A 16,278-nucleotide genomic window follows, 5' to 3' on the forward strand; every position below is an offset into this window, starting at 1 on the left:
CTTATAAAAAGTATAACAAGTGAATAATGTTTAAAATTTAAATATCTAAAAGTATAATAAAAATATGCAATTACTATATATAAAGATAATTAAACACTCAAAAGTGATTTTATTCATGTCAAAAACAACTTAAATCATCTGTTACTTTTGGCAAAATGAATTTTTCTAAAAGTCATGGCAACTCCTTATATTATTATTTTTTCTCAATTAAAATAATAGTTTTATTAAACCCTCAGGCAAGGTTGGGGGTTGGTAGCCTTAAAATGAAAAATTTTCTATTTATATCTTTTTATAATTTATTAATGATAAAATTATTTTTTAACTTTTTAAGAAATAATAAAATTTTGATTTAATCCTTTAAAAATATAAAAATATAAATTATTAAAAAATAAAATTACACTTTTAGTAACATATAAATATATAATTTAATTTCGATGTTGAAAAATATATTTTTGACTTTATCCTTCAACTCCTAAAACTCTAGACTGCCGACACTTTTAGCAACGAAAACCACTAGCAACAAGTAAGACAAATAATAAAATGTGGACATCATAAAATTCCTTAAAATGGAATGGAATCTAATTCAAAATTCTGCTCGGAACATCAGCCTCATCTGCTGTGAAGCACCTAAGAAAATTGCGATCATATCTCCCAAGAGCAGCCATCTCAAGAAAACACCATCTCATAAATGGCTCCAATCAAGTTACAAAGGGAGCATTCAAATAAAATACTAAAACCAAGAATTTATATTAGTTCTTTGATTGTATTTTATCTTTTTCATTCAAAAAATGAGTAAATTAATTATTTTTATTAAAAATTTTATTCATTTCTAATATTAAGAACTAACAAGACTAACAGAATAACCAAATAGTGACACGTAGCATGTCATATGTACCTTATGTTGATGTATAGAGACTAATTTTTAACCGTAGAAATCGGTGAATTTTTTAAACAAAATGGCCAATTTACTATTTAATCTAATATATAAGAACTAATCTACCCATTTTTTGAATAGAAGAGGTAAAATGCAATTTAACGTACAAAGGCATCCATGATACTTTTATTTATACAGGTATCATTAAATGTTACAATATAAATAATTAAATTTAAATTTTAAAACCCAAAATATAAATATTTTAAAAATAAAAATAGGGAAATATAATTTCACTGTAAAAAACTGACATAGACTTAAATCTACATTTTAAGTAAAGATTAGTCAATTCACCACTAAAAAGAAGTAATGACCTTTGAAAAAGCATGCAGTAGACATGCCTACAAACTCGTCTACCCAACCCAGAGCATAAGTTAACATAGGAAACTCAAATTAAAAAAAAAAAAGTTATCATAGAAGGAAATCATTCACCAAGAGTTTGAAGAATAAATTCGATAAGAGAATGACCAAACAATAATAGTGTGAGGCTGAAATATATAAGACATCTACAATGAGCAACTTACAATTAATAAAAAAACATTGAAGAGTTTGAAATGAAGAAGAACATTACGAAGATTTATCAAAAAAATTTCATTAATCGAACCAATTGATGGGTTGAACAATATATAATATTGTATATTGTATTTAGGTTATATTATTTTATATTATTTGTGAAAATATATAAATTTTAAATTTTTTAAAAATAAATTGAATATATTGCAATTAATACATCTGAATAATCCATGCATGTATGTCTTAAATTTTCAATTATTGCACTTTAATTTTGAAGTAAATGAACGAACCCAAAGCAAATTGATTTTTCTAATTTGGATGAAGATCTAGGTCTTGTCTTATTCTAAGCAAAGAGAAAGACGTGGGAATATTTATTACACCGTTAATAGAGTTTTTAAATTTTATAAATAAAATAAAAAATTAATAAATATTTTATAAAAATATAATAAAATATTAATAAAATAAATATTACAAAAAACTGATAGCAAGATAAATTTGTACTTTTAATATATTTATTTTTAATTAATTATCGGATAAAATGCTATTAAATTTAAATTTTTCTTATCAAGAATAAAGTTAATATACTGAATTCAAACTCTTATAAAAAAGGGCTAAATTGGAACAAAAAGTAAAGAGGAGGACTTGATTAAAAGATTGAAAGATTGAAGATACAAAGATGGCGGGATAATATTGAAACGTTAAAGATTTTTTTTTAAAGTGGTTGGATAAAGATTGAAGGATTTTTAATATTGTTACAACTCTATAATTAGTTTAAATTTAATTTTTAAAATTTGAATTATTTAATGATAATATTTAGAATTATTTAATGATAATATTTTTAAAAAATCTAACTAAATTTTAACACAAAAAATATGTATAAATAACTAGTAGCTACATGCAATTAAATACACCTATACCTTTAGCGTTTAATAAAATTCTTTATTTTTTTTCCCATTCCTACGTCATACTCAATCTCTGTTTCATTCCTTTTTTTCCTTTGTTTTCAACCTTTTGGTTTAATTGCTTTCCAAGGACTTTTTCCTTTCAACTTTTCAAAATTCCATTTAAACTATTTATTTTTAAGCATGATTCTTTCCATAATTAACTAAATCCTTTTTAGCTTTAGTCCGGAAATTGCTCCAACAGAACAATCGTGATATACGAACCCGCTCAAAAAAACTGCTCAATTCGGCATTCGCTATCTCTTTGATATATGGGATAGTACAAATTCGTCCCTCAAAGTTGATTCAATTTCAATTCAAAAAGCGCGTGTTGGGTTGGAATCGTTTAGCGTACAGTTGGAAAGTTGAGTCGACAATGCTTTATTCAAAATCCCGTGAACAAATTGACGTGTTCAATTAGAAAAAGCTAGTTGGATTTCGTAAAGGAAGATAGTGATCAGATTTAAATGACCCACACAGTTGAGGCCGTTAATTCGAGTTGAGCTTTTTAGATCACAAGGTTGTCGAAGTCTTAAATTACATGTACATGCCACGTGGTTGGAAATTCGGCAAGGGTCGACTTGCAAGTGATACCAGGATTGATTACGAGAGGAAGAGTTGGCAGTTTGAGGGAGCCTCGATTGCTATAACCAACTTAGCGATTGGGAAGGAAAATCTATTTCAAGGATGGATTCAAGATTGGAGTACATTGAGGCTAAGGCTAAGGCTAAGCTTAAAAAAATATTTTATTTATCCATTTATTTTATTTTTGTAAATTTATTTTTGCATTTTCGAATCTGTTTTATTTTATTTTATTTTTATTATTTCCTTATTTTATTATCTTAATCAATTTAAAGCCCCCCATTTTCATTTTCCAACATTGCAACGTACTGGTCGTGGGCAAGACTATTACCGTGACAGCGATTCTAGTCACGAGAAAAGGAAAAATTAGATAACTAGTCTCTGTGAATTTGACCCTACTACTCTATATTTCAATTTACTATTATTTTATCATAGGAATTTATATTTGGTGATTTCAACACCCATAAAAAATACATGATAATTTTATAAAATTACTTATAAAATAAAAAAAAAATATAAAATACTAACCGTAAATATATGTACGTCTTAAAATGTTTCATATGAAGATGTTGAATTATAGCAAAGATACCTTGGGGACTTTCAACAAGATGAGTCTCGTCATTTTCAAACAAACTAGGTTATTTTATTATTATTTTTTTATGACTTTTTGCACATCATCTATTCCCTTCTTCTAATTTTTTGTGACTTCACAAATATTTTTGATGATTTAAATTTTCAGGGGTCATGTATCTAGACCCAATATTTTTTAGAAAAAAAAAAAAGAATTCAAAAGTGGGACATAAAAAATTCAAATAACGATAACGATAATGATTTTGATTTTACAATTAAATTATTTTTGGCTAACATGTAATCTGGGAGGAATGCAAAATAAATGTCGTTTTCAATATTTTGAAAAGGAGATTGAGTATCAGTGTTGATGTCGAATTGGGTTTTGGCTTCAATGCAGCAATGTCTGATTAGTTGATTATTTTATGTAAATCATTTCACATGAATCTCGTTTTTATTAAATATGTTTTGGTTGAAAATTCATTCTAAAGCCAAAACTTTTCTAGAAAATTTATCATTTAAAATAGTCAAAAAATCTCGTTCATTCGTTCGATCATTCTTTCCTTCTTCCTTTTTCTCTTATTAGGTGAAATTATGCCATTACGTCATGTATTGAATCATGTAATTTTATTTTAATTAAATTAATTTTATTTCGTGTACTTTATAAATTTTTAATCTTCTCCATATTATAATATTCTGCTATTAGTTATATTCTATCTATAAAGTTATAGATTTAATTTGTATTATTCAATTCGATCATTCCTGATTCATATACTTTTGGAATTTTAAAATTTCAATCTTAATGAAAATGATATCCACCAAATCCAATAATTAGCTTTTATTTTGTCAATAGCATGTGAACATAACAAGTTGGCATTGTATTAAATATACATGATAATATATATGTCATATGAGATTTTGGAAATAGCTTATAACTTAAATGATTTAACTGCCGACACTTGATTAGAATTGAATTTTCAAAACCTGAAGATTACAAAGAGACTAAATTAAAGTATAGAGATTAAACCCATAATTTACGCATAATACAATGATTGATGTTAAAATTTATGCAAAACCTTATACACGACCCGATCGTCGAGTCCGAGCTACAGTGTGCCACATTCATTATCGAAGCAACTACAATTAGAAGAAATATAATTTTAGTTATTTAACAATCAAATACAAACGTTATAAGCAATTATTATGATAAGTAAACATTTTCGAGTCTTGTACAAGCTTACAAAAGCTTTAATACTAACCCTGTAACATCCCAAACCCAGCCTAGAAGTTATGACCGGATATTGAAAAGTTACATTAACTTGTTTGAAAGCCTTTGTTATGATCAAAATAAAAACGTGTTTCAAAAACATCAAACTTGCAGAACTTTCACAGACATTCTGAAAAACTTAAGTTTACAAACACTTATTTCAAATGCCAAAATCAATTTCAACTTTGTTTGCTTCGAAAATATTGATTTTGAACAAATCTTTTCCTGTTGATGTGTGTTCACGTGACTAACTAAAAATACGACAAAGACAAATGCACCTATCGATAAATAGTATAACTATGGTGAGTAGAGATATCGTATCCACGAGGACTAAAAGTATTAGTAATTATAGTTTTCCTATTATTTAGCCGACAGATTGGAATGATTAGTTTTAAACTAAAATTACTAAATTAATTTAACTAAGAACTCAACAAAAAATAAATTAGGAAAATAATTGAAAGATAACCAATGAGAGAGACAATACCCAGGAAAGAATCCACCTAGACATCATCTATTATTATGAATTTGAATTAAACGATTTATTCACTTGGTATCTTGATCTGTAGAAATCCCTAAATTATGCTAATATATCTTTCGAGAGTAAGAGCAATTGGCTTTAGGTTGATTAATTGAAATCTCTTTCTAATTAAAACCCCTATTATTGCATTAATTCGATCTATTGACTCCCTTATTAGATTTGACTCTAATCTGGTAGATTTATGTCGTCCTATTTTTAGGATTGCATACAACTCCACTCAATTATACTAGATCTACTCTTAAACATAGAGTTTTCCTCCTCTAATTTAAATACATTAAGCATGAATTAATATCCCAAAAATATTAAAATAAGAGATAAGCACACATAACGGAGAAAAAGAATCAAAGTATTTATCATGTAAAACAAAAATCAAATAATAGAATTCATCATAGGGTTCATCTTCCCTAGTTATCTAGGGAATTAGTTCATAATTGTAAATAAAAAACATCTCAAAGTCAGAGCTTGCTCCAATGGTGTTCTTCGAGTTGTTTTCTTTAATATTCTATGATAGCTCCCATCTTTCTTCTTCTATTTGGTATTTATAGACTTTAGCATGCTCAAAAAGCTTAAAAATTGAGTTTTTCCGTGCGTTTGGGATGCAATTCGTGAAACGACACGGTCTGGCGCATGGCTGTGTGTCCAACCCGTATGGGAAGGCCCAGTAGGTGTGCCTCCTGAAATCTGCTCTTTTTGTTTGATTTTCACCCGTTTTTCACTCATTTTGCTCCTAAATGCTCACGTAAGTATAGAAACATGAATTCAAAGGATTAGGAGCATAATATTCACCAATTTGGATAATTAATCATCCAAAAACACATTAAAAATGGGATTAAAATATGTTACTTTTATGACTTATCACCTGTTAATGCTAAAATTAGTTTAAAATATTTATTTATAGAAAAACACTCAAGGGCTTACTTAACTCGCAGCGGAAATTTTCAAAGTTTGTTTTTGTTTGGAAAACTGAAATCTAACTTGCTAGCTCGTGTGATTTGCAGTTTAATGACAAAAAATAATAAAGGTCGACAAATATAACAAAAACCAAAACCAAACACAAAAATAGATTACAATCCAAAAATAATTAAAACATAAATCCATACATATTTTATCGGGTAACCAATCCGAGCTCCTGCGTACTGTCCGATCCTAGGTTGGAAGTACACCTAAAACGAATTAAATAGAAAAATGAGCTAAGAGCTCAATGTATGTCTCAACCCACAAGCATAATTTAATTTAACAAGCACATACATAAATGTGATCATAAAATTTTACTTTAATGTACCAATAACATATTAGAATGTTGTGTTACCAGAAACATATATATCTTTCAGATCATAATATCATATAACTGAAACATATTTTGATTCGGAATATCTTATTCATATACATATATATCAGGCCAGAATGTCATGTTTTTAGAAGCATATATGTCATACTAGACCTAAACAAATACAAATATAGATCCTACCACCATTCGTTACACCAACTCCGTCCAACCAATCACACCAATTAGGACTTCAAGAGTTTATCCATCCAATCACATTGGGTTGTGGTGGTATGCCACTCATAATAGTGCAGTTGAGCTGCCTAACATATATTGCAGTTTACCGCCGAAAATGCAGTAATATTACCAAAAAACACTTCCTCCAACAAATCAGAACCCACCCCAATGTATATACAAAATCACATTAACATACATACATATCACATAGGTTGTACACACTCATACATAAATAGATATTATACGGAGCGTAACTTACACATAACTTATACAGATCATAGCATATCATATTACATGGTTGAATCGGATAACTTATCAAAACAAATGTCAAAAAATGTATAACACACATGGTTTACTAAATAGTCATACTTAACTCACATATCTACTTATAGCAGATCATATCTCATTATTATACTTTTCGAAACTTATTTAACATACTTCCTACACTTACCCGTATTTGTTTACTAAAATTTATGCTTTTCTAGCCCTACATAATGCCCATAAACCTAATTTATGAATCCCCTAATTGAAACTAAAAATTGGCCCCAAAAGCCCACACGACCCAAAAGCCCAGCTGTGTGGTCTACACGGTCTGCATGATTTCACAAGGTCATGTGGTGCTGGACAATTTTGAAGAACAACCCAGTTTCACTATTTTATCGAGTTTCCAATGAGTTTTTGGATCGATTTCACACACCTGATGTTATTTCTTAACAAACACATGACAAAGCACTTCCGAAAACCTACATTCAACATCCATGACAACCCCGATTAGAAATCAAATAACTAAATCGAATTGATCATTCACACTAATAACAATTAACAAAACAACCCCAAATCACTATTAAATTACCTACCATCGTACAAACAGCAACCCAACCGTACTTAGTTCGCTGGTAAATTTCCCCCTCTACAATTTCCCCCTCCACAATAATCACTGGTAGGATTAAAAAAATTATCAAAACCAATTCAATCCAAAACAATCAACTCACCCACTTATCTCTTCATGAACAGAGAGCATCACCGAGTCTTAGTTAAATGAATACTAACACTTACCCGAGTTAGAACAGCGAATCGACTATTAACTAACCACACAAACAAACAGAGAACCGTAACAAAAGCAAAAATGAATAGAAAAATGATAGCAAAAATTAGATGCGACCAAAATAAACATAAGAAAAAGCTAAGATCAAGCAATAGAAACATTTGGAAGAGAAAAGAAACCAGTGACAAAACTTCTAGCACAAAGAAAAGGAAAACAAAAATGAAGGAAACGTGCAGAAAGAAGGGGTGTTGGACAGTTGGAATAGGAAGAAAACTTAGGGATTTTTCAATTCATTATTTTTAAAATAAAAAAAACAAAATCAGGATATTTTAAACATATCCCAACTCACCAGAATTTTTTTAAAGAAATTCAAATTCAACTTTAAAAAAATAGAAAATAGAAAAATACTTTAAATTTGCACACAATGAGAATCAAATACCAGACCTAGGGTACACTGACACTTTACCACTAAACTAGCAAGCTCATTTTAACATAACTTATACAGAAATAAGATTTAAGCCAAAAGACTAGGGGTACGAATTGAACTAAAAATTAGTGACATTTCAAGGGAAAGACTCAAACCCAAAACCTCACACACACAAGCAACACACTCAACCATTGAACCAAATCAATTCACTTATCATAATTTTCACAATCAAAACTAAATATCTGGATGTGACCACTCTTGGTTTCACAAACTCAATTTCTTCTAACTCGTTTTTTTGGGATGTGACAACTCTCCCCCTTAAAAAAATTTTGTCCTCAAAATTCCTGTTGTCACACCAATCACTTAACCACAAAATTTGGAATTCCTCATTCCAAATTGATCACCACGCTAACGCTACACAACTCTAATTTTTAATGCAAACCCGGACAATTCACCACTAACGATACGATCCCAAAGCCTCAGAAACTCTAATAGCGATCAGTCACTTAATCAATGCAGGGTACAACTCCAGATGTATATGTATTGCTGCTAGATGCATATCAATCCTCACAATGGCAAGTTGCATAAACCAATCTTCGTTCCCCTATTTAAGCCAACATTTTCTTCTGATTAAGGGTATGTTGTGATCAAATCCTAACATGACACTCAACATATCCATATTTAAAATATGCCCCCATTTTCCTCTAACACTCGTCCAGATGGCATCTACCACAAAAAAAAACATATTGAAATGTTACATACGCTCACAACCGCCTCAACTCATTGAGGCCTAACGATCCTAGCCTGTTTTCTAGGTTGCAAATTCAAGTCCACAAGACTAGAGCTCTTCTTACACCGTTCTTATTCATTTCTTTTTCCTCACTTTCTAAACAATTAATCTCTTCTACTAACTTGGTCTCATCTTACTAAAGTCGCTTCGTCATAAACCCTTGACTCACAGATACAGATTGGGCCGCAACAACCCCTTGCAATTATTTTGAATTTTTAAAACCAATTTGAGAAAAGAAAACAAAAACTAAAATAGTTTTCAAATTATTATTATTCTCCCACTTAATGGCAAGGAGGAAGCTTAGCAATTTTGATTAGTGATAGTAAAACTCAAATTGTCTAGTGAATTTCATATCAATCCACTTTGAATTGAGTAGATTTTTTGTTTAAAAAGTGGAAGTGGGTGAGATGGGATAGATTTTATTTTATTTTTTTGATAGGGAGTATAGAGCAGTTATGGTAATTAATTGTCCAGCGCGCCCCACTATATGAAATTACTATCTTATCCTTATGTACATGTTCCAGATGCAAAAAGAAAGAAGCTTGATGAAAAAGGAGAGAAGTGTGTCTTTTTAGGTGTAAGTGAAACATCTAAAACATATAAATTGTTTAATCCTTTAACGGAGAAAATTGTAATTAGTAGGGATGTAATTTTTGATGAGGAGAACACTTGGAATTTGAATGACCAGCAACCTTCTCAAACCTTCGTTGACACTGAAATTGAATTTGAAAGGCAGCAGCCTTTGGATCAGCAGACTCAAGCAACACTTGAGCTTGAGAGTTCACCAAACGATGCTCTAACAACCACCGAAGTAGAAGTAACTGAACCTTTTCCTAGTCGTATTCGACAAACACCAGCTTGGATAGAAGATTTTGAGGTAACTAGCATTGGTTAAACTGAAGATCCAATCATCCACTTTGCCTTATTTGCAGATTGTAACCCAACAACATTTGAAAATGCTATAAAGAGTCGAAATGGTGAAAGGCAATGGATGAAGAGATTGCAGCTATAGAAAGGAATGATACATAGGAGTTGACTGAGCTTCTAGAAGGGCACGAGACAATTGGTGTCAAATGGGTATGCAAGATAAAGTTGAAGGAGAATGGAGAAGTTGACAAGTATAAGGCGCGCTTAATGGCCAAAGGTTATAAGCAAGAGTTTGGGGTGGATTACAAAGAATTTTTTTCTCCTATTGCAAGGCTTGATACAATTATATTGGTGATTTCGCTTGTAGCCCAGTACTCTTGGCATATCTTCCAGTTAGATATGAATTCGACATTTTTACATGTTGAGCTCCAAGAGCAGGTATTTATTGAACAACCTATTGGTTATGTTAAACATGGAAGTGAAAATAAGGTTTATAAACAAAAAAAAAGCTTTATATAGATTGAAATGAGCCTACGTGCCTGGTATAGTCAAATTGAGGTTTATTTCTTGAAAGTTGGTTTTACTAAGTGTCCTTATGAGTCTACTTTTTTTATTAAAACTGGCGATGAAGAGAAAATGCTTATTGTAAGTTTATATGTTGATGATCTTATTTTCGCTGGAAACTGTAGTTCCATGTTTAATGAATTCAAGAAGTCTATGATGATTGAGTTTGAAATGTCAAATCTTGGTATGATGCATTATTTTTTAAGCATAGAAGTAGTGCAATCAATTGATGGAATATTTATTTCTCAAAAGGAAATATGTTCAAGATATTCTGAATAGGTTTGATATGAAGGATTGCAATCCAGCAAGCACCCCCATTGAGTTTAGTTTGAAGTTGAGAAAAGAGGGAAAGAAAGTGAACAACACTCTTTATAAGCATATCGTTGGCAGCTTAATGTACTTGACCAGTACAAGACCTGACATAATGTATTCTGTAAGTTTGATTAGTAGGTTTATGGAGAATCCTACAGAGATGCATTTATTGGTTGTCAAGAGAATCCTTCGTTACTTGCAAGGAACCAAGGATTTTGGGTTGTTTTATAGAAAATGTGAAATTTCATATTTATTTGGTTTCACTGACAGTGACTTTGTAGGAGATCTGGATGATGGAAAAAACACTGTAGGTAATGTTTTCATGATGGGAACCGGAGCTATTTCATGGTCATCCAAGAAACAAATCCATTGTTACTTTGTCAACAACTGAAGCTGAATTTGTTATTGCAACAGCCTGTGCTTGTCAAGCTATCTAGCTAAGGAAAATCTTGGGGGAGTTGAAGTTCAAGAGAATGAGAGCTACAACAATTTTTTGTGACAACAATTCAGCTATCAAACTCTCAAAAAAATCCAGTATTACATGGTAGAAGCAAGCATATTGATGAAAAGTACTATTTTTTGAGAGATCTTAACAATGATGGGATAATTGATCTCAAGTACTGCAAGAGCGAAGATTAACTAGCTGACATATTTACCAAACCTCTCAAATTGTTTTCCTTCCAAAATTTGAGGAGGTTCATGGGAGATAGCACTTTGGAAGATCATGTTTGAAGAATGACACTAGTAAACTGAAGTCTAAGGATTTTTTCAATTTAAAGGAGGGATTGTTAATAAAATCTGGTTGTTAATAAAATCAGATTATTTTCCTTATTTCTAGGCAAATGGTTGATGCACATCAACGATTTAGTGGTTGAAAATTATGGATTTATTTTGTTTAGATTTTTTCTCTATTTGTTAGTGCCTATTTTTAGTTTTTCTGTTATGTAAAAGCCTATATAAATAGGCTCTTGGATTATGAATCAGTGCACTCATCATCTTAGTTTTCCCTTTCCTTATTATCTTCATATTGCTGTTATCTCTTTCAGTTAGTTAACAGCGTTAGCCCTTCACCCTCACAAATCCACTTACTTTGCCACTATATTTATTTCTTCAACAAGTGACCATATTCAAGTCACACAATCTTTAACTATTTCGAAAGAAGGAAACAAAATTAACTTGCTTGCATGATTGGAACAAAAAGTGTTTCAATACATGGAACCGGATTGTACCCGCAGTCAAACATAATTCCCTTTTTTTCAAGTGATTTTTGTGATTGGATTATAGCTAATCTTCATAATTATCTTAGGTTGCAACTCGATGGGGTTGATTGCCAAGATTTCTTTGGTATGGTAACTTAGTGTATTTGGAAAAACCAGAACTTATTTATTTTCCAAAGAATAACGTGGAGTACTAAGGATTTGATTAAAGTCTCATAAAGTTGGGCTAAACAATATACCTCTGTAAAGTAAATGTTTCCAATTGTTTCCAATTGGCAAGTTCCAGTATTAGTTTCGCCCAAGTTCGGGAATTGGATTTAACTAAACTCTGACGGAGCTGTAAAAGAGGTTCCGGTTTTGCTATGATTGGGGGAATTCTTCATGACGATACAGTGGATGGATTCTTGGTTATAACCAGTTTGTGGGCATTTGTTCAGTTTTAGATGTTGAATTGTGAGGCATTTTAGAAGGCTTGACGATTGCTGTAAGGGATTGGATAAAGTATTTATCTTATCAGACAGTCAAAAAGCAATACAAGTTTTTCAAGAGAGTACTACAAAAATGTTAAATTCTACACGTTTTCAGATATTATAATAAAGAGGCTGTAATCTAACTAAAATATCTGTTAGCAATAATGATTGTACTCAATTTTTTTAAAACCCCTCCACAGGGGATTAGATATATCTCTAAATAATTTTTTATAGTGTTGTTTGATTCACCAAAAAAATTAACTAGCTTGCCTGAGACGCACTTTTGGTTTCCCATTTTCCATGGATTATAGAGGAAAGTTTCGTTCCAAATTAAGAGTGGTGTTCATTGTCATTTGTTATGTCAAATCATGGAGCCACTATTCTTTGGATGTTTGTCCCAATTCATTGAACATTCGATAAATAGAATGCACCCTCAAAGCTTATCTATGTAATTTCAACATCGCATCTCTCCCCCCCTCCCCCCTTTTTTTTCTTTTTCATTTATGCAAACGATTAAGGTTTCATTTGAAATTTCAATCACGGCCATTTTATACTCCAATGTTATTTTATGATTCAATCTTAATTGAGTTTTCTAATGAAATCTAAGTTTATTAAATGAAATTTCATAAGTGTAAAAAATATTTTAAATACAAATATTACAATAGATAAAGATAGGAGTAATATAAATACGCACATTGTCTAAGTAGAAGTGTTTATGGATCGAATTCAATCAAATATATCAATATAGTATATAATTTCTTAATTTACTCAAAATATAAATCTAAAATTTTATCAAAGTCTTATCTATATTCTGTAAATAGTTAACTTAAATCGATTTGAACACATCTATATTTTTAAAATTTTAATATAATTATTTTTATTTAATATATAGTATTTATCGTTTACTACTATTGTATATATTTACTTAATCTCTAAACATAAAAAATTTAAAATATTTTTTAATATTTACATTATTTTATATTATATTTAATTTTCGTATGATATATAAATTATATAAAATTTAAAATAAAATCGTAACTTTGGTAAAAGCCAAGCAAGGCTAGATTTTAACTTTTAGTATTGGGTAATGAGCTTGAATCATATTTTAAAAGGACTTAATCTTTTATAGATAAATTACATCTCAAGTTATTAAACTATTAATAAGTTTATATTTAGTCACTCAACTTTAAAAAGTTACAAAATGTCATTGAATTAAGTCATTGGGCTATTAAAATTGTTGTTGTGTGGCCTTTTTTATTTGCACTACTAGCACCAATTAAAATTTCTCATTTCTCTACTCTTCTATAATTTTTTTCATAGAACAACTTTTAACGTCATGAATCTACGAATAAAAATCTAAATAGCTTTCTTCTCCAATTTTCGACAATAACGATTGCCAGATCTAAGATATGTTCTTTTACTTGTCAATAGGTGTTAATCCACTGTATTAATCGTCAAATTGTCACTTGGAGCCCCCTGACAGCACTTTTTAAAAAAAAAAGGTTTAATAACCTAATGACTTAAATAATTTTTTGAATAATTTAATGATTTAAATGAAAATTTTTAAAATAATTTAAAGACATTTTTTAAACTTTTTAAATTAAGTGATGAAAATATAGACAATTAATAACTTAGGATGGGTTTAGATGGACAATTCTTTTATCGCGATTAGTGTAAACATATCGATGGCAGTAAAATTAGATATTGTAACGATATTATAATATAAGATAAAAAATATGCTAAACGCACTACACCCCACTTTTTATCCAAATCCACCTTAATAATATTAAACATAACTTACCTTTATTTTATTCAACTTTTTTTCCTTTTTTCGAGTTTATTATTTTTATTCAAATCTTCCGTAATTGAGTGGAGCTTTCGAATAAATAAATCGTCCCTAGGAAAGGTCTATGTTCCCAACTACCAATCTGATTTGTCTCTGTCATCCACGTGGGATGACAAGTGGACATATTCCCCACCCTAGCTTTGTAACCAAACAGGGAGTGACGTCATTTGTCCACGTCACTTATTCTGACTTGGCCGTCACTCCCGAATTGACCCGCGTGTTCAATTAAACATTCCTTGTGGGACCCAAAAACATAACCAGCAAACAATATATGCCATGTCATCTTTTTGCCACTTGACAAAAAAATTTCTATTTACATTTAAATCCCCCTTTATCCTTCCCTTTAAAAGAGGAGCCTCAGCCTCGAGTGTTTTTTGCTCTCCACTTTCATAGTTTCATTACAAAAAAAAACAGAGTGAAAAACAGAGGATTTACAGGGGAAGTCTTATAAATCCTTAAAAAAATCCAATGGAATCTTTCCATTTTCACTCACCGAATTCGAACTGCTCATCGGAATCTTCGTTCGGGTCACCGGAATTTCTCCCTTTAGATCACAACTCGCTTCCCTTCAACGAAAACGACTCAGAGGAAATGCTTTTGTATGGTCTATTAGCAGAGGCTAAACAGGAAAAATCATCAGAGCTAACATACCCGAATCAAGTGAAAGAAGAAGAGGTTACCTCGATGGACATCGAAAGCCCGACGAAAGAAAAGGCTTACCGAGGGGTAAGACGGCGGCCATGGGGAAAGTTCGCGGCGGAGATAAGGGATTCAACGAGGAATGGGGTAAGGGTATGGCTCGGAACATTCGACAGCGCGGAAGCGGCAGCTCTGGCCTACGATCAAGCCGCTTTCGCGATGAGAGGCTCCGCCGCTATCCTGAATTTCCCGGTCGAAAAAGTGCGGGAATCGCTGAGGGAAATGAAGTGCAATCAGGAGGACGGAGGTTCGCCAGTGGTGGCTTTAAAGAGGAAACACTCGATGAGGAGGAAAATGGTGAGCAGAAACAAGAAGGAAAGAGAAAGCGGCGGTGTGAGGATAAACAATGCGGTGGTGTTTGAGGATTTAGGGCCTGATTTCTTGGAACAGCTTCTCACTACTTGTGATCAAGCTGCTACACCTTGGTGAATGAATATTGCATTAAATACAATATATATTATTCACCAAAAAAATTTACAATATATATTTTATATTAATCTATTTCTAGTTATAGTCATTTATTTTTGCCATGATCTTTGGTTTGTTTTTTAGAATCTTCATTTGTAAACTTTAAAGTGTAAAAATGGTTTAGCATTTTGATTTTTTTCTCTAAATAGATAGTTATTTGTAAATAGTAGAAATTTCTAAAGATGATATATTAATATTTAAATTCTAGACTTTTTGAATTTATACGTGAAATTTTATATTATACAAATATAATAGTATTTTATTATCAATGTAGGAGAACGTAATTTCAAGTACATTAAAATGCGCTTATTTTTCTATTTAAAAGTTAAAGAGAGATAAAACAAACATATGCTATTTAATTAACTCTCGATAATCCAAACTTCCTATTAATAAGAGATAAAATAATGTGTACGAGAATTTTTATTTTCTTAAGGAAGTTTCGAATATTTTATAAAAAGTAAATGACGAATTAATTTGTTTATAATCTATGGTCCAATGATTTTTTCCATAATTACTATTTCAGTCTAAGATCAAACAGAAAGGAAGCTTCCTGCTGAATGTTGCTTTGAGGTTATAATAAAATTCTTGGATTGCTATCAATTGCATAATTAGACTAATCTTTGTTTAGTGAATTTAGTAACATATCCTCAATTGACTTTGTCTCTAGTTGGGTTTTAAGTGTATAAAAAAATAAAAAATTAATTGGGTTGTATAAAAAAATAAAAATATGGTC

The 16,278-nt window shown here is 30.7% G+C and overlaps 1 protein-coding gene across 1 annotated transcript; it reads left to right on the forward strand.

Moving 5' to 3' along the window:
• The first annotated feature begins 14,630 nt into the window (after window positions 1-14,630).
• On the forward strand, window positions 14,631-15,752 carry LOC107942596 (ethylene-response factor C3). The gene has a single exon (XM_016876293.2). It carries the CDS (start codon window positions 14,847-14,849, stop codon window positions 15,504-15,506), a length of 660 nt encoding a protein of 219 aa, XP_016731782.1. The 5' UTR covers window positions 14,631-14,846; the 3' UTR covers window positions 15,507-15,752.
• The last annotated feature ends 526 nt before the right edge of the window (window positions 15,753-16,278 follow it).

Source organism: Gossypium hirsutum, chromosome A02, assembly GCF_007990345.1.
Source record: "Gossypium hirsutum isolate 1008001.06 chromosome A02, Gossypium_hirsutum_v2.1, whole genome shotgun sequence".
Classification (NCBI taxonomy): domain Eukaryota; kingdom Viridiplantae; phylum Streptophyta; class Magnoliopsida; order Malvales; family Malvaceae; genus Gossypium; species Gossypium hirsutum.